We start from the raw sequence: 23,419 nt of genomic DNA, 5'->3' as shown, positions 1-23,419 counted from the left end.
CTGAAGCCTCAGCAGAAATGGTCTCAGCGGAAGAGTGGCTGTCAAGAAGCCATTCTTAAGCAAGGGAAACAGGGAGAAAAGGCTGAGCTATGCCACATTGCACAAGAACTGAACTGAAAATCAATGACAGCACAAGGGAATGTAGTGGGGTAAATCCAAAATAGAATTTTTCTGCTTCAAATTGCTGTCAATATGCAGGATGTTAGGAGAGACGCATAACAGTGAGTATCTACAGTCATTTGCATTGCATGGTGGATGCTCTGTCATGGTCGGGGGCTGCATTTCAGCCAGTGGAGTTGGATTTTGTCAAAATTGAATTGGAATTTAGAATAAATAAAACTGCTGTCAAAAAAACATGCAAAAATCATGGATTACAATCATCCCAAACACACTAGTAGTGTATTAAAAGCATACCTGGACTGAAAAACATACAGTGGAATAATATCAGCAATAGATTTGGCCTCCCCAGAGATCACACCTTGACATTACTAAAGCAGTGTGGGATCATCTACACAGAGACATCCAAAGAAAAGCCTTGAATGTCCTTCAAGATGCCTGGAAGGCATTCAAGGCTCTTTTCCAGAAGACCGCTAAAAGACATTACAAAAAGTTTACCTAAGAATTCAGACTGCGTCGGACAGTAAAGGTGGTCATACCAAATATTGTCCTTCAAGCTTATTAAAATTGTACAAACTCTGTTTTTGCCTTGTATATTGTATTTCCATTTGTGTTTGCATGTTTTAGTATTTTGCTGTGTGCCATTTTTTCTAGCAAATATATGTAAAAATGAATAATGTCAGTCAGCTTTGCTTTTACCAGGAAATATATTTTCTGATCTGAAACCAAAATTGAACTCTCTCAGCAGAACTCCAGAAGTTTTATGTCTGGTAAACAGCAGGCTCCTTCAATCACCTCATTCAGCCCCACAGTGAAATACTATCCCTGCAGTGAACACAAAGGTGCTTCTCAGTGACAGGGACAAAGAGACGGGTCAGGACTGAAGGTGGTGTGAATGCATTAAAATCCAGAACAGTCCTAGAAGAACAGAGTCTCCAGAGTCCAGCAACCTGAAACTGGGATGAAGGTTCACCTTTCAACATGACACTGAAATGAAGTCCAAGTGTGGTTTCAGCACAATGCTGCCACTTGAGTGGCCCAACCAAAGACGAGACTTAACGTCAGTATGCCACCTGCAGATGGCAGCTCAAGGATGGTTCCCATCCAGACTGACAGAGTTTAAATGGATGTTTCAGGAGAATGGGACAGAGTCCTCACATCCCATCCAAAGCTAAAATTGATTTAGCAAGAAGACTCAGTTCTGAGACAATATTCCAAATACCTTCGTGTGAGTCATTGATGTGTTATTAAGTGTAAACTGATGGAAAAACATGTCAATTTCATGCATCATGCTAAATTGTAAAAAGAAAACTTGTTAACTGTTAATTGGTAATAAGTGTGCATACAAGGTAGATAGCAAGGCCTTCAATGTATAGAACAGAGTGCCGCATATGTGAAGAGTCATGTTTTCATGATTACAGTGTATTTGTGTCAGATGACAATATTTTGTATTTAAACAGTATGCATTAAGTGCTTTGGGAGTCACTCGTGCTTCTCTGGGAGCATTAAAAGCATCCTAGAGAGATTTTCACAAAGTCACTTTCATCTCAAGTAAAACTCACGATTCAAAAACTAGTATATTGAGCCAAAATCTTCACAAGGGAACAGCATCTGCATCCAAGATTCAATGCCAACTGGCTGCGCCTGTTAGGGAAGCAGTCAGAACATCACTGGCAAACTCAGCCATTAAAGCATTTCTATAATGACTGTAAACCCGAGCAGGAAGAACTCTACCTTTAAAGTAACCTGAATGAATACAATGCAGGTTTCATGGTCATGTTTAGACGTAAAACTTACAAAGATAAAGTCAGACAGATTACCATAAACACTGCGGTCAGACAGTGGCTTTTATATCGAAGCAGTTTTGACTATTTACTTAATACTGGAAGTCCTATTTCATTTCCTCCGTGTTAATGAAACAAATCAGCCTCAAGCTGGAGGGTCAGCTGGAGGTGAGACCACAGGTTGGAGCCCAGCTCTGGGGCTTTAAGATCAGCCAGAGCAGGTGCAGGGGTCTCTAGCCCTTGGCAGGATTTTACTTGCACCTTTTCAAAGCCTATTAGCTCAGGAACACCACTAAGTGTAAAAACTGGAACACTGAGACAGTTAGCATGACTTTAATAATCTATTCTGTGAGTTCAGACACGAAATAGTTTGCTAGATAACTGAATCAGTTCACAGTTTTCAGCAATATTCATCACAAAGAAAGTGAGACATTTGTATTCATGCGTGAGGTTCATTGTAAGAGACTGAACCAGATATCTGATAATAACCTTATACTTTTATAACGTTGGGCTGTTTTTTTTTTAATCTGTAAGATGTGTGCCAATAAACCTGTCTGTGCTAGAATGACATCCACCTGCACCATATGTCTTTATTTCCTACCCTGTATATGACTGTACATAAGAAAATATTTACAATATTTGTGACAGTGATTGTGAAACCTAATGAATAGGGCATAAAAACACACACTTTTCTCAGGAGTATTAAACAAAAACATTAGAAAGCTCAGCTGACCTACATGTTCAGAGTAACACTCTTTTAAAAAGTTAAAAGCAAGTAAAAATGAGCAGAGTAATGTGTTACCTATATAATACGAACACAAGTTACATACAGTAATAGAAGTAATTTCACCTCACATAATTGTGAGGCTCCGCGAAGTGCAGTTAAAAACTGCCCCAGCAAATTCTTATGGCACGAGTGTCTGTGGGAGTGTGTGGTGCACTCATACACCCAACCATGCAGACAGCACACCCACAGTAGGACACGCAGTGAATCTGCCTCTAGCTGGGCACTGACTGGACCCTCATAAATGGGGTAAAGCGTGAAGCACAGACCCTCAAGGGATCCTATTAAATCAACACACATAGTGCATTTAGCCCATGATCAGGGAATTCAGCGTCACCCCTGCAGTCATCAGCAGTCAAAGTGCTGTCACTCAACAGACCGAGGTGCAAGCGGGGGCTTCCCTCAGGGTACGGAGAGAAGAAGGTTTAGGAGTTCTGCCTCTGTGGCTTTCCCGCCTTCTCCAGTAGACCCCCGTGCACAGGCTTACACTGTATCTCACTGCAGCTGTTACTGCTTTAGCGTGGTTGTACAATCTGTCTTCCTTCAGGGACGATATGATTGCTCACCAGTTCATCTAGTTGTCTGTCATGGTCTCCGACTCACACTAAACCTCACTGGACTCATTTGAGATGTTAAATGGAGGTGTTTATAAATTGAAGTAATAGCGTTATTATGCCTCGCCACATCAGTTTTGAAGTCGCTTATAAAAGGACGAAGGCCTGATCTACAGTTGCCCAGCACCACGACTGCAACCTTTTACTTCACGTAGCCACCACCCAACCCCACAGACAATGTGTGTCAGACTTTATGAGCAGGCAGGCTGCTCTCCAAATTCATTATTTAACAGAAAGGTTACGATTGCAACTTCAAAGATGGTGTGTACGAGCCGTAAGCGTGGGCGTAACTTCAAAACTCTGCAAAGGTCTTCCAACTCCTGAGGATGTAATTTTAAAAGTATGAAAGTTCAAGTATACGGCACCAACCACTGGAGCGGTGCTCGGCCAGAGCGATCGAAACCTCTGCCAGAGAAGCCTAACAATGGGAGCACATTACAAATTCTGTTACACAGTCCATTCAGTTTACAGTGGAGCTCAGGTGTGCGCGGTTAAGAACAAAGGAAGGCACACAATAGGTTCTCCAAACAAGCTATATATTTTTCTTTTTTCAGTTCGGGTAAAGAAAAATACAGCTAGGAAAACAAAAGTTCATTAAAAATGAAAAATATTCTTGAACATTATTGAGACCTGTGCAGCTGAAAATCAAAAAAACATCAATGCTGAGCGGATAATGCGCCAGCGCTTAAAAATAAATGAAGAGCAGCGGATTCACTCTGCATCAAGAGACGGCGGTGAGAAACGACTGGAAAAAAACAAGAGTCTTCAAATACAGTGTAGCAAAAAAAAAAAAAAACCTGACATAAGGGCGGGAGCAAAAGTTCATTTCAGGCTCACGGTGCTTTCCTTTATCCTCCATGTCTTTGAGAGACAACTGAGCTCAGAACTCAGTCATCTTCTTGTGTGTGTCGGCCTTCTTGTGCTCTCTCTGGATGGACAGCTCCTGGGCTTTCTGCTGGACCAACTGCCGGCGGGCTGCTGACAGTTTCTCCTCCAACTGCTTCACTATGGATGGGTCCCTTTGCACACATAAAAATAAATAAATAAAAACCCAGACAGATTAGGAATTGAGACGAGATGATGAGTCAAACTGAATTTAGCTGCGTTGGCCACAGAACCATGTGTCTAACCTCGCAACTTCACACCTTATTTACATTTTCGCGCAACTCCCACAGTCCTTCTTTGTGAACTCACATTAATTGCCACTTTAACTGTCAGGAACATTATAGCAACTCAAGTTCCACATGCTTCATATCTCACAATAGACTGTTGTATTGTGTAAGCAGAGCAATATATGCAATGGTTTCTAATGTGACAGCAGCTGCTGAGGCTCTGTGGAGAAACAATTGGCTAAGGTTGCAGTACAGCTAATGAAGACTGTGCACTGACCCCAGTACTGACCTGCCTGCCTGTCTGCTGAGTGACTCGCTCAGCTTCTGGATCTCCCTCTCGGTCTGGGACACCCTCTCGGCAGCCTGGAACAGCCTCACGTTCAGACTCCTCTTGGTGCTTTTTCCTCCCCGGTAAGCCTCCACTCCGGTTGCCGCTGATGGCGCAACAGCACCCCCCTCGGGAGGATGAGCGGTCTTGCCTCCAAGCTTGTGGTTGAGAAAGTCAAAAACGGTCTGGCCCCCTCTGGTAGCGACCCGAGGCTTTCTTCGCCGCTTTGGGCGGCCTGTTTGTGTGCCGTCCTTGGCAGCCTTGCTCTGGGTGCGTCTCTGGGTCAACTCAGCACACTGATCCAGAGACTTTCCTTTGGGCAGTACCACCGCCGTTACTGGCTCCACTCTGCCCTCCTGGAGCTTTCCCAAGCCTGAAAACATAAAAGACAGTGAGTGAAGAAGAACACAGTGTAATGCGCTTCTTACATCTGTATACATAGATTTTTATTAGGATTCACTGTGCAGTGAAAATGCATTTGTATTCATTCTAAATATGTTAACTAAGACACCAGTTAGCCAGTATGTAACTTAATGTTAGTTTAGTAGTTTGACTGTAATTCTCAATGTCAGACCTAAAAATGATAGAGAGTGTGACAGTGAAAACCAGAAGATGGATGGATGGATGGATGGATGGATGGATGGATAGATGGATAGATGGATAGATAGATAGATACACACACTGCCATTATAAATAATTTTATTTATAATTTTATATAGGTTATTTCTCCTCCTTTCAACAACTGAATATTAGACTGGAAGAACCAAAAGATACTGGGAACATTTTTGTTTTTTGTCTTTCATTCCTTTAATAATAATTAATCAATGTTATTTAATTAGTTATCTCTATTTTTGGTACTTGCTCTCCCTCTTTTGTATGACAAAAGTAGGAAGAAAATCATGGAAGAGGCTGTTTGTAATGTCTAAGCTTTTCCCTAATAAACAACCCACCCCTCCCACACAAACCAAAAAACAAAGTAGGTCTGATTGGAAATCTTCAACTCAAACTTGAAGACCGATCTATGTCTTTTAAATGTGCTATACATCTGACTTGACTTGATTTTATTTTGGATAGACATTTGTTTGGTGTGAATATACCACAAACCACTTTAAGTTAATATGAAAACTTGTTTTGTTAACGTGACAAACATACAATCATGTACAGAGCAATGTGAAAATAAAACTGGACAAAGCACAAATTTAAGCATACACATTTGTGTGTCTATTGTTAGATGACACACTTTTGAGCTGTGATGCATTGTATATGATTTTAAAGTGCACCTTACTGCCCTCTCGCGTCTAACTGCTTCACCCAAACACCACCGTCTTACACTAATCACACACCATCACAACCTCTCCTAATCTTGGTGCTACTTTTTCTTGTTTCTGAAAGTGTCTTAAATGTATGTTTTGTCCTATTTTTAAAACTCAAGAATTAAAAATAAAACAAAATGACTGCAAAGAGTTAGGTTAGCTGATTTTTAAACAGCATGCCAGCAGTGGACATTGTGACTTCTGAGCCTCAGCGCTGTGTTGTGCACTGTTTGCACTCACCTTTTCCATATTCGTAGCCCATTTTGAGCATGAGTTTGGATCCAATGCCTCTGGTATGCGCCTCCCAGCCACCAAAATTAGCACTGCTTGATGTTTCAGTGGGTTCCACAGCAGAGTCTATAACTGTTGCAAAACAAGTAAAAATCAGAGTAGACACAGTCAGTTTTTTTTTCAAGTCAAGAAAACCCTTCTTCATATTAATAACTGGCCCAATGTGACAGATACATTTTTACTAACATCGTTCTCTATGATGTCCTGACATGAAACTTTTTTTTAACATAAGCTACTTTCAGCTGTTTGTTTGTCAGAAGGAGTTACCACAGTTTTACTGACAAAACCCCAAAGGTGAATCGAGCAGGTGATCGTTCACTTGCCAAGAGAAATCACGACACCATGCAGCCTCTTCATTTTCTTTTTTTTCTTTTTTTAAGTGATTGCCTCTGAACCCCATTGCCTTTTTTATTGGCAGGCAGACTTAAAGATTATATTTTCTGATGTTGTGGCTGATTTGTTTTTTCTTACAAAATGTAAACACACCTTTTGCATATCCCATAGCATCATCTCCATCACCGATGTCATCCGAGTCGGACTCTGATGAGAGCGGGTCATCTTCCCTTAAAGGTGGGATAACGCCGTCGGCCTCGACCACGGCATCTTTCAGCAGCAGCGAGTCAAACTTTACAGTGTAGAAACCGCTGTCAATTTCTAAAGTGAGAGGAAGGCTTTGAGTTATTTCTTTGTACTTCTTCATACTTTTTTTGTGCTTACATTACAACCACTCTGTGAACAGAATACCTTTTATTTTGCCTGGGTGCCAGATACCGTCCTCATGACGAGCCAAGCAAGATGAACCTTCTTCCAGATTACTGAGATCAGAGTCTAGGAACTCTCTGAGCTCCGACACATAGACCACCTCACCGTGAGAAAACCTTTGATAGTGAAAAAACACCAAATATAACTCTCTGTGTGTACAGATCTGAAATCCAAGTAGATGATACAATAATCTTGTAAGGGACTGAACTGACAGAAGCCCCAAATTTAAATCACGCTGTCGGTAATTTATGGTCACCTCAGTGAAAGTGATAATTTACCTGCAGTTATCCTGAAAGCGACATTTATCCTCCAAGTAGAACGGGCAGGGTTTCATAGACTTCTGGGTGGGGTAGATGTAGAGCACTCGCACTTGTGCCTCATCTCCATCTGGCGGTTCTGCCCCCACTACCATGGCATTGTGATACTCCAATGTTCCCCATGTTGTCCGATAGGGGGCTCTTACTTTGGTACCACTTAGTGCATCTTCTTCTTCCTTGTCCTCTTCTTCTTCTTCCTCTTCCTCTTCATAATCCACCTCCCCCCCTCCCCCCTCCTTAGTCCTCTCTTTGGAATCTGAGCTATTACCCGAAGACTCTCCAAGTTCAGAGTAGAAAGCAGCAAACTCAGCATCAAGTCCACCGTTTGCATCAGTAGCTGCTTCTGATGCATTCACTTGCAGTCCGCTACTTTCCTCTAGGCTTGCAAGCAGCTGACTTTTTCTGACAGACACCAGGCTGGCCTCAGTGAGCTCTATCAGCTGACAGAGATCTTCTTTCAGTTTGAGCAGGTCTGAGTGCTGGGTGGGGTCCAGGCCGGCAGACAGGGCTGTCTCCACCTGCTGCAACTGGGCACCATAGGCAGCGATGGCTGCCTCAAGGGATTCTTCATCCATGCTGACCCTAGGTACGAGCCAGGGCAGGAACCGGCAGCTTATCCCCTTGCGAAAAAAAACAAGATGCAAAAGATAAAAGGGGAATCTAGATATAAGAAGAAAGATCATTTCGAAAGTCACACTTTATAGGCCACCTATTTATAGCAAGAGAAGAAATTTCCAGATATTTGAGTGACAACAGGACAAAGAGGAAGCATAGCTTCGTGAATGTTGGTAAAGGTCTGAGGTAGACAACAGAACCACATCTAAAAGATGTAATTTCATTGTAATAAGAGCATCGACTGTGTGTTTTGGTGTGTTACAAGGTACCATAACATTTGTCAAAGGATTTAACGTAGCAAAATAATCATGACTGTAACATCATCACAGACAGTTTTAGCTGTTAGCCGTCTTTAAGCTAACTTTTACAACACTTGTATTACCTTTGTAATTAGGGTAGCTGTCTCATGTCCACCACAGCGACGGAAAATGACAGCCCCAACAAAATCTTCTGTATTCAAAATATGTTTAGTTCAAATAACTAAATACAGATACTAGAATTGTGCAGCACCGGCAAACATATGCCTATATGTATGAGTCTGACGTCCGATCGGTAGTCAAGCTCGCTTAAATGAACGGACTTCCTTTGGGAATACTCTACTTTCAAAATAAAGCTAACATTGTTAAGCGTCAAACCGTTTCGAGAGCTAAAAATTGTCAGAACAAGCTTAAAAATGGGAATTTCTCTGTAGCAAACGTCTTTCTCATAAAAAAATTCTATAAATTCCCCGATGTTTTTATTACACATTTTATAGGGTTTCTATCATAGGAAGAAAATTCTGTTTTATTTTGAAGACAAAGACCCAAAGTCGGAAGCCTTAGTTTACGTCAAACATGTGCGTCGTTGGCGCACTCATGATGCTGGTTATCGGTACAGCTTCATCTGTCTGTAAAAATCTAATTTTTCATTGTAAAGGCAAGCATTTCCAGTCGCTTTCACGGAAGGGGGCTCCACTTAAACCTAACAATGTGAAGGTAGGCTGTGTTGATACTGACGCTGGTACCGCAGTGGTGCTTTAGAAGCTGGATGCTGTCAGCATGCTGTAGTTCAGCTACATGGTAGACTCGTCTTCTTCGACATGCTCTTGTTAAGTTTGTATTCCGTATCCTAAGATCTACATGAAGCAAACAAGTCTTCCAAAAGTGTTATAGTTGTACTAACGGATGCAAGGGACCAACGCTAGTGTTTGGCAACACAAAACATAACTATCAGTGATGCTGGTGCATGCAAATTCGGATGGATTCTTTTATTGACAGTAAGATGTAAAGCATTGTAATGCCATTTATATACAAAGTCTGTACCTGTGATCATACTGTAGAAGTAGGTTTTTATGTAATTAACCTGTAAATATAGGCCTTCAAAGTTACCAGCTAATCAAATCATATTCAATCACAAAGACAAAGTAACAAAATAAATCAATAAAATTATATCTTCTTGAGCAGCACAGACAGCTTCCCGGCTGCTTACAGCACTTACTCTCGTGTTCTGCATTTCTAGCCATTCTCCGTCACCTAAGCGCCCCTGCAGTGATGCCTCCAGCCATGTCTCAAATAAGCGATCCAAAGATTGCTTTTGCCTACTTGCGCCCAGCCTGTGTCCTGCTTACCCGAGAGCCCACAGTGGTTAATGTGGAGACACTCAAAGGCCAGTTAAAAGAAGTCAACGATGCCACGTTGCAGCAGCTTCAGGAGTACGTCCTATTCCCTCTTCGATTTGTCCTTAAAGTCCCCGGGGCTAAGAAGGAGCAGCTGGTCCAGTCTGTGACCGAGGCAGTAAGCTATGTTTTGGAGAACACTTGCATCCACAGCTGGGAAACCCTCCGCGACCTCTTTTCCGAGCTTTGCCTGTGCCTGTCCTCTTCAGCTGATCCCGGGAAGCCTGCAGATACGTCAGAGGAGCTAAAATCAGCTGTTCTGAGGTGCCTGGATGCCCTGCTTCATGCTGCTTATGGTGATATAGTGTTCAAACTCTTTGAACCGATTATGCTGCCTGGGCTGGGTGCTGCCGTTTCACTGCTGCTGGCTTTGGGAGAGAAGGAGAAATCTCGAGATATACAGACAGCAGCCTTGAGGTGCCTCCAGGCTTTGACTCTGCAGTGTGACTGCACCCAGGAACACGTAGTCCCATCATCAGAGGAGCGATGCTCTGTAGGCAGCGCCATGGCATCATTTTTACCTGGAATCACCATGGCTACGGCCAGGATCATTACAGGAGATTTGAGGCAAGGCCACGCAGTCACAGTCCGGGCCATCAAGGTACCACATGTTTGTTAATCAGATTTACAACAACAGCACAATAATGGCTTAACACTTTATTAGACGATAGTCATCATATGTAATCGATGATCTCATGCAATTTCATAGTTCGCAAGTGAACATTTACCTTGTTAACTGACTTGAACATTTAATAAACCGTATATTAAAAAAATTATTATGTGATTGTTTGATTTGTTGAATGATTCAGTTGATCTAAACCTTTCATTTACAGAGCATAAAGAGGGCTTGTATAGTTTTTCCAGAACTAAAGGAAAATTTGACAATATTATAGTACAAATGCACTGCAGTGATCTGATTATGTGATCACCTGTTGTCAGGTTTGGTCCAGGACTGTGGAGCTTGTCATGGAGGATGTCCAGCTCCAGTCCACTGAGTCCTATAAGACTCCCTCTGCAGACCTGGGGAGGATCGGACAGCTCATAGTCCTTCGGACACCGGAGTGGGTGAAGAACACGGCAGGGAAGCTGTCTGTCCTGCTCAAGAAGATAATCTCATGCACTTCAGCGCACCAGCACTGGAGGGTTAGAGTGGCAATGGTGGAGTTGGCCGATCACCTGCTGGCCAAATGCAGTCGCTCACTGACTGATTGTGTAGGATCACTACTAGAAGCACTGGTGGGGGCAATCAATGATGTGGAACCTAGAGTCAGAGAGAGGTTTGATTTGATTGATATTTTTATAAAGAAAAGGAAGAAATGAATCATAATTAATGGATACAAGATGTTTACTGATGCTGCTATTTTCTCCTCTAGGTGTGAAGTTGCTCTCAGGGAGGTATCCCAGAGGAATCAGAGGTGCAGCGGCAGCAGTGGCACTCAGACCTTCACTGACAACTTATCTGAGAATCTCCACTCTTTGGCCACCTCTCTACCCAGACTGATGAGGACCTCTGATGACCAGAAGAAGCTCTTTGTTCTCAACGTGTTTTTGGGCTACTTAAAAATCTTAGGACCGCTTGTCTCTGTGGTGCTCAACTCGGCTGCACATCTGGAGAGGATTTCCAAAGCCTTAATGCAGGTAATGTAACAATAAGGTTACACTGCTTTTGATGTTATTATGCAACAACAGCCATGGATTTAAATAAAAAGTACACTTTTATCATATATATATATATATATATATATATATATATATAGATTTAGAGATCTGTACAGCAATTTGTGTCTCGTTGAGCATGCACCAACACACACACAAAAACAAAGAACACACATAAGCTTTTTTGCTCACTTTTGATGATGATGTGATAAGGTGTTATCTCATCTATACATAAAAGTACTTCAAACCCCACATGCACATGTAATGTGATCTGTGTGTGTCGGACAGCTCAGACATGTGTGTCTGACGATCTGTAAATGAGCATAGTAGACATAAAAAAGTAAAGTGAGAGAAATCGAGTTGCCACAAATATCTCTATATCTAAATAATCCACGCAATTTATATAGTCGAAAAAGAGTAGAAAGAAGTTTACACTTATTTGATCCCATCTCCCTTAATACTCTTTAATATTTAGACATTTCATTCGTCAAATTCTAACAAATGTGCTGTTGTAGCTACTCACAGTGAGTTTTTCTTTTACATTTTTCCCATCTACCAAAGAGCAATGATATCAGGGAGGTGTCTGCACAGCCCAGAAGACACTAAAAGGCAATTCCCATCTCAGCCAGTCTGTTCACCATGCTGCCATCTGTCAGTATACAGAAATATAAAACATTAAGCAGTTTCCTTCTTTCCTCATTTTCTCTACTTCCTCAGGCTGTCAGTTTACTGAATTGATCCTCAACACTTTACCACAAAGAACAACTATTTTTTTTCCTAGTTTTAAGTGATATAAAGTTTTGTTATACAACCATTTATTTAATAACAATAATAATAAGGATTATTCTTGACTCTTTAATACAATTTCAATTCAATATAAGAACGAAGACATGTGCAAATATAGTATAATTTAGATGTGTACAGTAACTATGTGAATGAGTGTGCAAATAAGGTCCAGTTTGTAGTGGATTTGTGGAAGTTTTTGTTGTTTTTGAGTCTTTTGGTGAGTATTGTAAGGTGTTTGTGTATGTCAGTTCTTTGGTTGTATTGAGTTGAGGGCTCTGACTGCTTGCAGTGTCTGGTGGTTACGGTTTTGCAGCGAAACCGTCTGCCAGATGGAATCAGGGAGAATAGAGCATATGAGGGGTGGAAAGTGTCCTTCACCATGCTGTTCGCACGTCGGATGATGTGTGTGTCGTAGAGTTGGGAGATGGGTGGGAGAGGGCCTCCAATGATCGTCTCTGCTGTCCTCACTATCCGCTGCAGAGACGTCTTTTCAGCAAAAGTGCAGTTCCCATACCAGATAGCGATGTAGCAGCAGAGGACACTTTCAGTGTTTCCCTGGTCGAATGATGTGAGGATGGGAGGAGGGGACTGGCCTTCTTCAGTTTGGTGTTCAGGTTCCAAGAGAGGTCATCATATGTGCACTCCCAGGAACTTTACACTGTTGACCATCTCAACAGCAGATCTGTTGATTTGCAGTGGGGTGTGGGTCGTTGAGCTCTTCCTGAAGTTAACAACCATCTCTTTAGTCTTCTGAAGGTTGTTACTCTGACACCAGTCCACCAGGTGTTGTACCTCCTCTCTGTATTCAGACTCATCGTTGTTGGTGACCTTGTTATTAATGCAAAAAATAATATTTTTAAATGTAGTCTCTTCAAGACTGCAGCCCAAAATATAGTATTTTACTTGTCAATGTTCACGTACAAAACCAAAATGATATATGTCTTATTTTGTGTAGAAATACAGGGCACCTTGGCATTAGTATTTTGTAGTCTGTAGTGCGGCTGCTTTAAGGTCCAATCTTGAATGTTTTTAGATTTCCTAACCCCGTTAAATTTCCTAAAGCTTCTGCATGCTTTACAGGTGCTGGAACTCGATGTGATGGATGTTCGCATTGTGGAGGAGAGGAGTTACGCTGCTGCCGTAGAGACGAGCACCGGCTCCCATGATTCCTACACCACTCACACACAGAGGAAGCATTTTCTCTACTTCACAGATGAGAAAATCTTCTCTGTGCTCATGGAGATCTGTCGCACATTAGGTATAATTGCTCTTTGACTTGGACTCAGTTAGCCACTCCTGTTTTTTATCATCATTGTGCCTTTTCCATTGTGATTTCAAATGAATTTGAAGCAGTTATCCTCTAATAACAACGACAGCTGGTATAAATACTCGTGGGTTGTAGCTGGCTCATTTCTTTAGCTCTCACAGATAACGTTTTTTTGTCTTTAGGTTATTATGGCAACATCTACCTGCTGACCGATCATCTGCTGGACTTGTACTGCCAGTCTTCAGTGTACAGAAAGCAGGCTGCCATGGTGTTAAATGAGACAGTTAGAGGTGCAGCAGGTATCGCTGTGGCAGACCAGAGTCAGGGTTTGGAGACTAAAGTTCGTGAAAGCCCTGCCACCCAGGAAGATATTAAAGCAGCAGCTGTTTCTATCATTGAGGAATACACCAGCCTGAACAACTGGCATTTGATTACAGTCAGCGAGGAGACGGATAGAGACCGACAGGATCAGCAGGTGAGGATATTTCAGTCCTGGGGCATCATTCATCAAGCATTTCCACACATAGTATATCATTTATTAACTTCATCTTGCCTCTAAGTGGAGTTCCTGACAAGTAGTATACTGACTCATCTCCTGTAGAGATGATTACAAAGAAATGTGCAAAATGCACATCCAGTCTAAACAGCAGAGCTGTTTGTACATAGATTCTACAAAATAAATCTAAGCAGTAAAACCTGGTTTAGACTAATTTAACTGAAGACTGAAAACATAAACAACACCCCTCATATCTTATATGAGGGGGTGCAAACATAGGCAAGGAATAGAGGGCACATTTTTGGGTGTTACAAGGGCTTTATTGTACAGAGTGAGGAGCGATCAGCGGATATATATTTGGCCAGTTCTGGTTCCAGCAGCCTGTTACCATGTTTTGCTGTTCTACATGCACAAAAACACTTTACAACTCCAAAGACACAAAGAAGTGAAATAATGTCTTTGTGATGGTTTGGCTTCACACGTCTGGGAGTGTCAGGGACTCTTCGTTTACTTCTGCACAAACTTTTTTTAAAATCACGTGGGCTCTGGGCTTTACCAGCTCACGTATCCACGCCTCTTTTCACACTGATTTCTCAGCAGACTGAGCAGAAGTCAAAGCTGCTGCGAGATTTGAAGTAGCTAATCTGAAGTATCAAGGCTGGATTTTTGGAGCACGAGAAAATATCTGCAAGCCTCCACCGAACAGAGGCCATACACCTCTGGCAGCTTTCTGTTCGTTAGCAGATAAACTTGCAGTTTCACTCTGTCAGCATACATGTTTGTCAGGAGGAATTTTTGACCCCTATAGAGGCGCTTTCTGTTTCTGCACTCAAGTCAAACTGGGTCATAAATGGAGTGCAGTATGAACCTAGCTTTCTTACTAAAACACATGGTAAGATGTTGAATGCTTTTTCATCCTTATAAAAAATCTTTTACACAAAGAAACAGAATGACTCTGTTTGAGACAAACAAGCTGCCTGCATAGACGGGCTCAGTAAAAGATGTCGATAGTTCGATTGGAGAGATCATGCATGCTACTTCCTCTATAGCTGAGAATTCACAGGACATTTATAAACAACAGTGATTCCCAAAGTGTGGGCTGGGGCCCCCTGGTGGGCTACAAAGGTACTGCAGCTGGGCTGTAATAATTCTATTAGAGCTCAAAGCTATATACTTAACTTATATTTATTTATTATCTATTAATTGATGTATTTATATAAAATGTGAATCAAAACTGGTACTAGGAAATTATTAGTTTATGATTTTACTCATTACTCTGACTTAAATAGAAAAAGAGAACACATTAGACTGGTTTTATTCTCTTTACTCTGGCTTCCATTACGTTTTAGGATTGATTTCATTTCACTGACTGTTAACGCTGTGAGTCGTGACGCTCCTGCCTACATGTCTGATCTTTTTGAACCCCCCGCTCCCTCTTGCAGCCTGAGATCATCTAATCAAAGGCTGTTGGTGGTCCCACAAACACGTTTTAAGCCTGGAGGAGAGTGCTGCATAAATAAAGTCATTGTAATGATAATAATTATCATTATTATTATTAAGTTTACTGCTCTTTTATTCAAGATTGTCTCTTAGTGGCAGGTGGGCCACACATTGATTTTAACACTTTACATATGAGTGCGTAGGATGAGCATTTTATAACAGCCTGTGTGGTTTTTGCTTATGTAAGGAAATACATCAGTTTCCCTTGTATTTTGATTTGAGTGAAGATCCTAAATTGGCCCCACTCTTGACTTTGAGCAAGGCTAATCTGTGCTATCCCCACATGAGCACAGTCAGATATAATACAGGCTTTTACTCGGGAGCAGGAAGGCTAAAGGCTGTTTAACGTCTGATCTAACTGTGTCAGACATTTGCGTTCTCACGTGCATGGATAATATCTAGAAAACCTCAGGTCTGCAGTGCATGTGTAAAAGTGGTTAGAAAGCAGTGCATTAACATGTGTTTTGTCTCCTTGCGTAGCTGCTCAGTCCATCCAGACTCCTCTCCATATCCAACAGTGATGCCGGCAACTCAAATACAAGCTCTCTCCAAGTGATTCCTTCATCATCAACATCTGCATCCACGATCCACCAGCTCAACAGCAACATCTGGCAGCTGTGCATCCAACTCGAGGGCATCGCCTGCTGTGCTCAGGCGCTGGGCCGCGATTTTCGTCCCTTGTTGATGACCTCGCTGTATCCTGTGCTGGAGAAAGCTGGTGAGGAGACGCTGCTGGTCAGCCAGGCGGCACTGAGCTCCATGTGGGACATCAGTAAGGCCTGTGGATACGCTTCCCTCAAGGAACTGATCAATGAGAACTCTGACTACCTGCTTAATGACATTTCACTCAACCTTCAGAGGCTCAGCCAGCATCCACAGGTAGTTATGACGTGTTTTTGTTTTTAGCCCAAAATGGACACAGAAATGACTGCTGGAGGGTTTACCTGATTTCCTCCTTCGTCTGCTTAAGCCTGTGCTGCCCAGAGCTTGTACTGTATTTCATTATAATCCTGTCTTGTTGGCCAGGCTCCACGGGTGTTGACAGTTATGTTAACTCACTCTGACTGCAGCCTGCTGCCGCTGGTCGGGGACATCGTTCAGGATGTGCTGACGGCTCTGGATCTCAGCTACGAGCGCACAGCCGCTCTTTTCTGCTCCGTGCTGCACGCGCTCATGAAGGCACTGGGTAAGATTTCAACAGTGATGTCAGCTTGAGTCTCACGTATGCTGGGAGTCAAAGAGGACAAGGAAGAAAATGTAACTCATGTTTTCTGCAGAGCCTTTCAAAGTTTCTATCAATGAGTACACTTCAGGATAAATAACTTTGCTTGTTATCAAATTATCAGTATCTTTGAAAACATTTAATACATCGTGATGGTTTAAATGCTGAGTCGTTTTCTGCTACATAGTCATAATAATATTTATACAGCGGCACTATAGGTTACAAGCCCTCACAGTAAAAATGTGTAAATTAAATGTCACTAATGGCTCTTTCCAAAAAACATCAGTGTTTGTGTCACACTGATTTGATCAGCTGACTTATTTTATTGTAACCAAACCTATGTTCATATTGTTGTCTTGTTTTCCCTTTAGCGAGGTGGTTTCCTTCCACTTGTAGCAGGACCAGTACATCTGCCAGCTACAGGCAAAGCTCCAGTGACCAGGAAGACCACAGCATTCGCCAATTCCTGCTGAATTACCGCAAACAGAAAGAACTGGCAGAGGGCATTGGAATAGAGGATGATGACACTGAAGACCGAGGTAATAGGTCTGTCTAAGGGCCAGTGGAATATAAGCTATAGGTTGTAGTGGTGGTGATATTAGATTCAGAGTGTAGAGGAGATGGATCATTGTAATTAAGAGTCATAGAAATCTGAAGCTCACTGCTAAACTGGCGGTCTAACTGTACATGTGCTCCATTGCAGAAGTCCCTCCCACTGAGTGTGAGGATGTTGAAGATACTGGTAGTCCTGATGTGAAAGCAGAGCTTCCCTCCCACCTCAGCATCACTAAGGATGTTATGGAGCGCTGCATTCATCTGCTGTCTGATCCCAGCCTCAGGCTCCGACTCAAGGTACTGTATCAGTAGTTTTATGTAGAGTCAACTGTTGGACTAATAACAAAAATAATCATTCTTGTGAAGGTAGGACCGCCAGCGTTGGTACAATTCATCCTGTCAGAACTGTGTGGAGGACTGTTCACTGGTGTAATGCTCATCAAGGAAAAACATTCAGTCTGGTCCAGGAGTGAAACAGAAATAAGTCTGTGCTGAAGTCGTGCCTGCTCAGGAGTTTGGGCTCTCAATGAAGACCTCAGTAATTAGTTTCAGCTCACATATAATCAGGATCAAAACAGAGATAATTGTTAGGTGTGTTGTGCGTCTTTGTCTTTAGGTACTGGACGTGCTGGAGTTGTGCGTTCAGGTGCTGAGTGAGAGGGAAAATGAACTGCTGCCTATGGCTCATCGCTGCTGGCCAGCACTCCTGCAGAGACTCACAACTGATGACCCATTAGCAGTCCTCAGAGCCTTCAGGGTAAGTAAAACAAACCTCTCTTTTCATTACGTGAGTCAAAATTATTCAAGTCGTCTTTAGTTTTTTAAACTCTTAATAGTGAAAGAATGAAAGATGCTGCCCAACAACAGGCTTATTTCATTCAGAAATCGTTCTATTATTTACTTTTTTGGGTTGTAATGTGAAGACTCTTTAAACTAACATTTCTTCTATCAGCACAGAAAAATTACCGTGTGGATGCCTTCTTAGAGGCTGCTTGTCGGTGTAAATCGGGGTACTCGTCAGCTCCTGTCATCAGCTGGACTATTTTTGAATTTGTTATTCATATTTTCATTGATGAACTGACAAATTCAAACACGTTAAGTCTGTAAACAGTCATTTATTCACTCAGAGCTGCTGCTGGGAAATTGTTTCATCAGCTTTTGGATATATACGAGTTTTGTAAATACTACAATTCATCCAGGAGTACACAACGGGAAGATTTTATTGAATTTTGACAGCTTGCTGCTTTTGTACATTACATTTTTGTACATTTCATGCCAGGTGCTGTGCGTGCTGGGTGAAACATGTGGGGACTTTCTGAGGAGGAGGGTTTCCAAAGAGGTTCTGCCCAAGCTGAGCGCCTCTCTGGCACAGCAGGCTCCGATCAGCGCCAAGGCTGGGCCTGTCTACACACACACCCTGGCCTACAAACTGCAGCTGGCTGTATTGCAGGGGCTGGGCTCACTATGCCAGAGACTGGATCTGGGTAAGAGAATAGAGACACAGTGCTCACAAACAGCACAGTTTCACCAAGACACAACATAGTGCATCATCCTGTAGAACTGTACCTGGGATCTGGCAATGATCAAAGCAGCCACAACACGGACAAATCAGAGCAAGACAACTATTCTTAGTATGATGCCTCACTTTATGGAGATTGGTGCAACATGAAGCCTATTTATGTAAAAATACATTGAAGATAGATGACCTCTTATCTTATCTTATCTTTATCTAACCTCTTTTCAGCTGTAATATTTAACTGAACACAATGAGAGCAAAGAGCTACCAGGATTTGTTTGGCCTACTGTTAAATGCCCCCTGTTCAATACTTTACTTTTTCTTTTTACTTTTTCTCTGTGCTGTTTTGATCCCATATTTATTTTGGGTAAATACATGTTATCTATCTTATTGAAGCCTATTTGATCACAGGGCTGTAACTTTCTTGTAGGAAACAACTTTATGATTTATAAATAAATGAGTTATAGTCAGCTTTCTTCCTGTGAGTGAGACAACAGCAATACAAGTTTGTGTCTGTACTTTAGTACAGAGATGAAGATGTCTCTATACTAAGGTGAACAAATTAGGTTGTTAGCCTAATTTGACATTAAAGCTGTGTGTGGGGAGATGAGTCGTCAGAAAAAGCCAAAGAATTTATTGAAGCTCCTTCACCACCAGGTGGCAGTCTGGTCAATCAACCATTGGTGTCCCAGCATAAATCAGGGCTTCTCTGTTTTATTATACAAACCTTAAACAGTGAAACAGTTTGACATCCTAAACGCATGACAGTGATGTTGTTCCTAAAAATGCCTCTTCACTGTGGCAGCTCTGTCATTTAACATATTTTAAACATGACTTTGATGATACGGACCACAGCCAGCTGTGCCAGCAGGATGCTGCTCAGGTCCAAACTGCACACACAGCTCTTCTTATACCCAACTGAGAAACGTGATTGTTCAATCAGCGAATGCGAAGCCCTTTAATTGATAAGCTCAGAGAAGTTGTTGTTATTTTGTTTACTTTGTGCTCAACATACTTCCATTAGCATGTTGAAAATATTCAAGGCCTGCAGGCTTCTGCCATTACATTACCAATTATGCAATTATGAGCTGCTTGTGTAATTTTTGGTCACCTGCGCAGTGTGGAGGTGAACTGTGTGAGAGAGTGAGCATCACGAATGTCACACCAGAGCTGTCTGCAGCCTTTCCAGAGACAGCGTTACATCTAACAGTGACAAGGATTGCAGTGTAAAGACAGTTGTTTCATTTTCTAAGAAATCAGGTTGTTTGTGAAACTGTTCCTTTAAAATTGCTTGCGGCACTTTCTGTACTGCAAACTCTCTCATACAGTATAGTGTGCAGATAAACAGGCACGATACACGGTGTGTGTTTGAGATGCTCTTTGTGATTATTCTGTGAAGTCGGTTTCAGTGTGGTCTGTGGCTTCAGTTCACAGTGGGTTTGATTTGATTTGATTTTTTTTATTGATTAGCATTCAAATATCTCAATTAATACAGAACAAAGATCTACCACAAAGCAAGAAAGCATGAGACAAGGCTAATTAAAAGGTATTGGCTGAAGCATTTGCTTATCACGCCAACCCTTTTAACAAAATATATTTTTGCATACAACTCCTGTACACAGGGCTCGAAGCAAAGAACAAAACAAAGCAAAGCAAAAACAAACAAACAAACAAACAAACAGGAGATTAACCAGCAGTGGTGAGGGAGAGGTGGTATGTAGTGGCAGTGGGCAGTTTCAAGAATAAATGCTCACCTGGACAGGCAGAATTATTGTTGGTAAGCTTTAACGTTCTGACCTCTCAAAACTGCTGTGAAATCCTCCCTGAACCACCTCAGCAGTTTTACTGAACTCATTGGGAGTTAGCAGAGGTAAAGTCCAGGCTTGGTCTACTTTTTATACTCTTTCATATTTTTTCCTAGTTCCTCTTCTTTCCCTCCTCCCTTCTTATCTTTATCCCATATTTTTGGAACCAGGATCATATTTTTAAAGGATTTGTTCTTTTGGATATAGAAATGTCATCATGTGCATGCACTGGACATAATCAGAAAAGAAGCACTCACAACAGTAACCATGTATGTAGTGAAGCCTGGAGCTGCACATGTAACGTGCCCCACTTTCCTCACATCCTGCTGCACCACTGCCTGCTGTTTCAGCCCATCCACCCCCCCAGCATCCCCCTGTGTGCTCCTGGAGTTTCATGAGTAACATATTTGCAGGGAGCAATCCACCCAAAGACCAGACACCGAGCTCAAACTGTATTCTGCTGCTGTGATTAATCCGTGAAATTAACTTGGCTTTGTTCCATTTTTTTCTTTTTTATTTTCTTTTACAAGTTGATTTGTGTTGTAATTTCTGGATAAAAGATAAAAGTATTACAATTGTTATATGAATAAAATATAGTAAAAATGTCCTGTGTTTGGTTTTCTCAGCTGAAGCAGACCTAGATGTGGTTTGTGAAGCCTGTCTACCCTACCTGAGCTCCAGACAACCCATCAGACTGCAAGAAGCCTGTTTAAGGTAAGTCTTTATTAAGGACCGCTGTAGTCTTGGAAAGTAACTACATCCTTCATTTAGTTACTAATGTGTTTGAGTGTTACACACAGACAGAATGCCATAAATGAAAACTGTACCATCCAGTTGACATTGTATTGCCATGTTGGTCATTAACAGCCACGTGACATGATTTATCAGTAAAATCTGAATTTAAATTGAATGCTCAACATCATATTTGGAGAGGTGCTGGGTGTTACACAACAAAATATGACTTCAGGAGTCATTCATTGTCTCTGAACACTGAATATGAAACAAAGCACTGTGGCTATAGCTTTTGTTCCCTGAAGGAGAGGAACATGGGACCTGAGAATGGAATACCTCAGGAATAATCAGGTTCCTGCATGTTCTGGGTAAAGACACCAGTATTTGTGACTTTAAAATATATTACCTGTAATATAAGACTTTTAACCCTTTACTGCAAACTTTAGTAAATCAGTTTGTGGGCCTGATTTAAATTTCACCCTCACTCATTTTGTCCCTTGAGAAAGGAACTTCCAGAAATACGCAGATGGAGTTCAGCAGTTGTGGCTAAAACCAACAGGAGCAGTTTTGGAAGCCCTGAGGATGGGTGTCTCCTCCACCAAGGAGCCACTAAGAAAATACATGAAAATTGTATAAATATGGTTACAGCTGTTGATTGGGATTTACAGGAGTACAGTACGGGAGCCGGCATTGCCACATAAAAGATTTCATTTTTGCTGCTTGATGCAATGATGATGATGCAGTGTACATAAAGTTAAAAGATTAAAGCTAATAAATCAAATTTCATTTCATTCAATTTTATATGTGTGCATGAGCTAACTTGTAAAGCCCTTTGGTTTAGCTAACTTCAGGTTGGCACACAACAGAGCTAACTTACAATAGCTAGCAATCCCAACTTGGCAAAAGTGTTCCTAGCCAGGTAAAGAGCATAAACAGTGAGGAATGACTGTGATGACGAGTTTATATGTGGCATATCATCACAGGTCAGTTGCCTTACAGGCGTGAATAGAAGTATCTTCAGGACATGTAGGGCCGTGATCTCCCAATGCTGTGTGTACGAATCTGAAAGGGAACTCAATTCACCTTTACACTGGCAGCTGATGCAAAATGTGTGCACTGTGAGACCTACAGTAATGTAAAGGACAGATGGAAGTTGTGAATAAAAAAAGTAAATAAATAAAAACAAATAGCTCAGAATGCAGTATGCAAGGAGCCTTTAATAACTCACATCATTCTGAATTATTGATCTAAGTGTTTGGGTAGCAACATAGCAGCCACAAGTAAAACACATGGTTTAATATACTTAAGTATTTTCCTGCTTGGAGGTGATTTAAAAGACAAACCTGCAGAGAAAGGCAGTTTTGAGTTAATGAGCTTATAGTTAAACTGTTGGTTTGCATGTTAAAGCCAGCAAAACTCTTTCAGTCTGTCACTTTGGATTATAGGAAGGTGTTTTCCATACAATAGATATTACGTACAAAGCAACACACAGCTCAGAACTAATCCCGTTCCCATGTTTCTTTCCCTTTCCTGCACAGTGTGTTCCGACACTTAATCCAGGTGGATCCGGACACCTTCTGGTTTACTCTAAATGAGCTGCACTGCCCGTCCTCTTACATCCCACACCACCCCGACCTCCTGCCGGTGCAGCTGAACGGCACGGGCAGGCCGAGAGACGAGTTCTCGGACAACGTGTTCAAACTGCTCAAGGAGGAGTTTGGCTCCGTTACTGAGACATTTAACCAGCCAGTCAGCTAATGAGCTGCTGCTTGATGAAATTGACTTCTCTCACAAACGGACAACTTATTGAACCACGACTCCAACAGGTCAATTAGCTGAAAGAAAGTCTGTCAGCTGTGCCAAATAGCTGATCACCTAGCTCTGTGGAATTAAGAGCTACTCTGTAATTTACAAAATGTTACTTAGTCATCACCTTGATTCTGCTAGCCCACAATTAGTACTTACTGTACATTAACATTAGGTGAAAATGGAGCGCTACTGAGTTATGTTTGATTAAAAAGAGAAAACAAAAACTAAAGTATCTGATATTTTTGTCTCTTTCCTTATTTTCCCGAGGAGGGAATCTCAGCAGATGAATTCACACACATTTTTACATCATATGATTTGATTTGATATACCTTTATTAGTCCCACAAGGGGAAATTTCATAAGGCTGAGGACCTATTGCACGCAA

The 23,419-nt window shown here is 41.7% G+C and overlaps 2 protein-coding genes across 3 annotated transcripts; one reads left to right on the top strand and one right to left on the bottom strand.

The window, feature by feature from the left end:
• Positions 1–1,964: 1,964 nt before the first annotated feature.
• On the bottom strand, positions 1,965–8,579 carry zgpat (zinc finger, CCCH-type with G patch domain). Its single transcript, XM_006785337.3, has 7 exons — positions 8,420–8,579; positions 7,384–8,042; positions 7,088–7,221; positions 6,830–6,997; positions 6,293–6,415; positions 4,701–5,112; positions 1,965–4,318 (listed from the first exon to the last, which is right to left on the bottom strand). Exons 2-7 carry the CDS (start codon positions 7,995–7,997, stop codon positions 4,180–4,182), a joined length of 1,590 nt encoding a protein of 529 aa, XP_006785400.2. The 5' UTR covers positions 7,998–8,042; positions 8,420–8,579; the 3' UTR covers positions 1,965–4,179.
• A 299-nt stretch (positions 8,580–8,878) lies between these two features.
• On the top strand, positions 8,879–23,248 carry tti1 (TELO2 interacting protein 1). Of its 2 annotated transcripts, XM_087834124.1 has the most exons (14): positions 8,879–9,011; positions 9,535–10,292; positions 10,631–10,968; positions 11,065–11,329; positions 13,214–13,391; positions 13,583–13,875; positions 15,877–16,275; positions 16,423–16,582; positions 16,990–17,157; positions 17,322–17,470; positions 17,790–17,930; positions 18,453–18,657; positions 21,121–21,208; positions 22,765–23,248. In XM_087834124.1, exons 2-14 carry the CDS (start codon positions 9,567–9,569, stop codon positions 22,982–22,984), a joined length of 3,330 nt encoding a protein of 1,109 aa, XP_087690250.1. In that variant the 5' UTR covers positions 8,879–9,011; positions 9,535–9,566; the 3' UTR covers positions 22,985–23,248. The 2 variants fall into 2 exon arrangements, with proteins under 2 accessions (XP_087690250.1, XP_087690251.1); XM_087834125.1 differs by lacking the exon at positions 9,535–10,292 and having other exon boundaries at positions 8,881–9,011.
• The last annotated feature ends 171 nt before the right edge of the window (positions 23,249–23,419 follow it).

The sequence above is a fragment of the Neolamprologus brichardi genome, chromosome 20, assembly GCF_056152115.1.
Source record: "Neolamprologus brichardi isolate AB-2024 chromosome 20, ASM5615211v1, whole genome shotgun sequence".
Lineage (NCBI taxonomy): Eukaryota > Metazoa > Chordata > Actinopteri > Cichliformes > Cichlidae > Neolamprologus > Neolamprologus brichardi.
The sequence above is the reverse complement of the archived record's forward strand: the minus strand, read 5'-3'. Positions and strand labels throughout refer to the sequence as shown.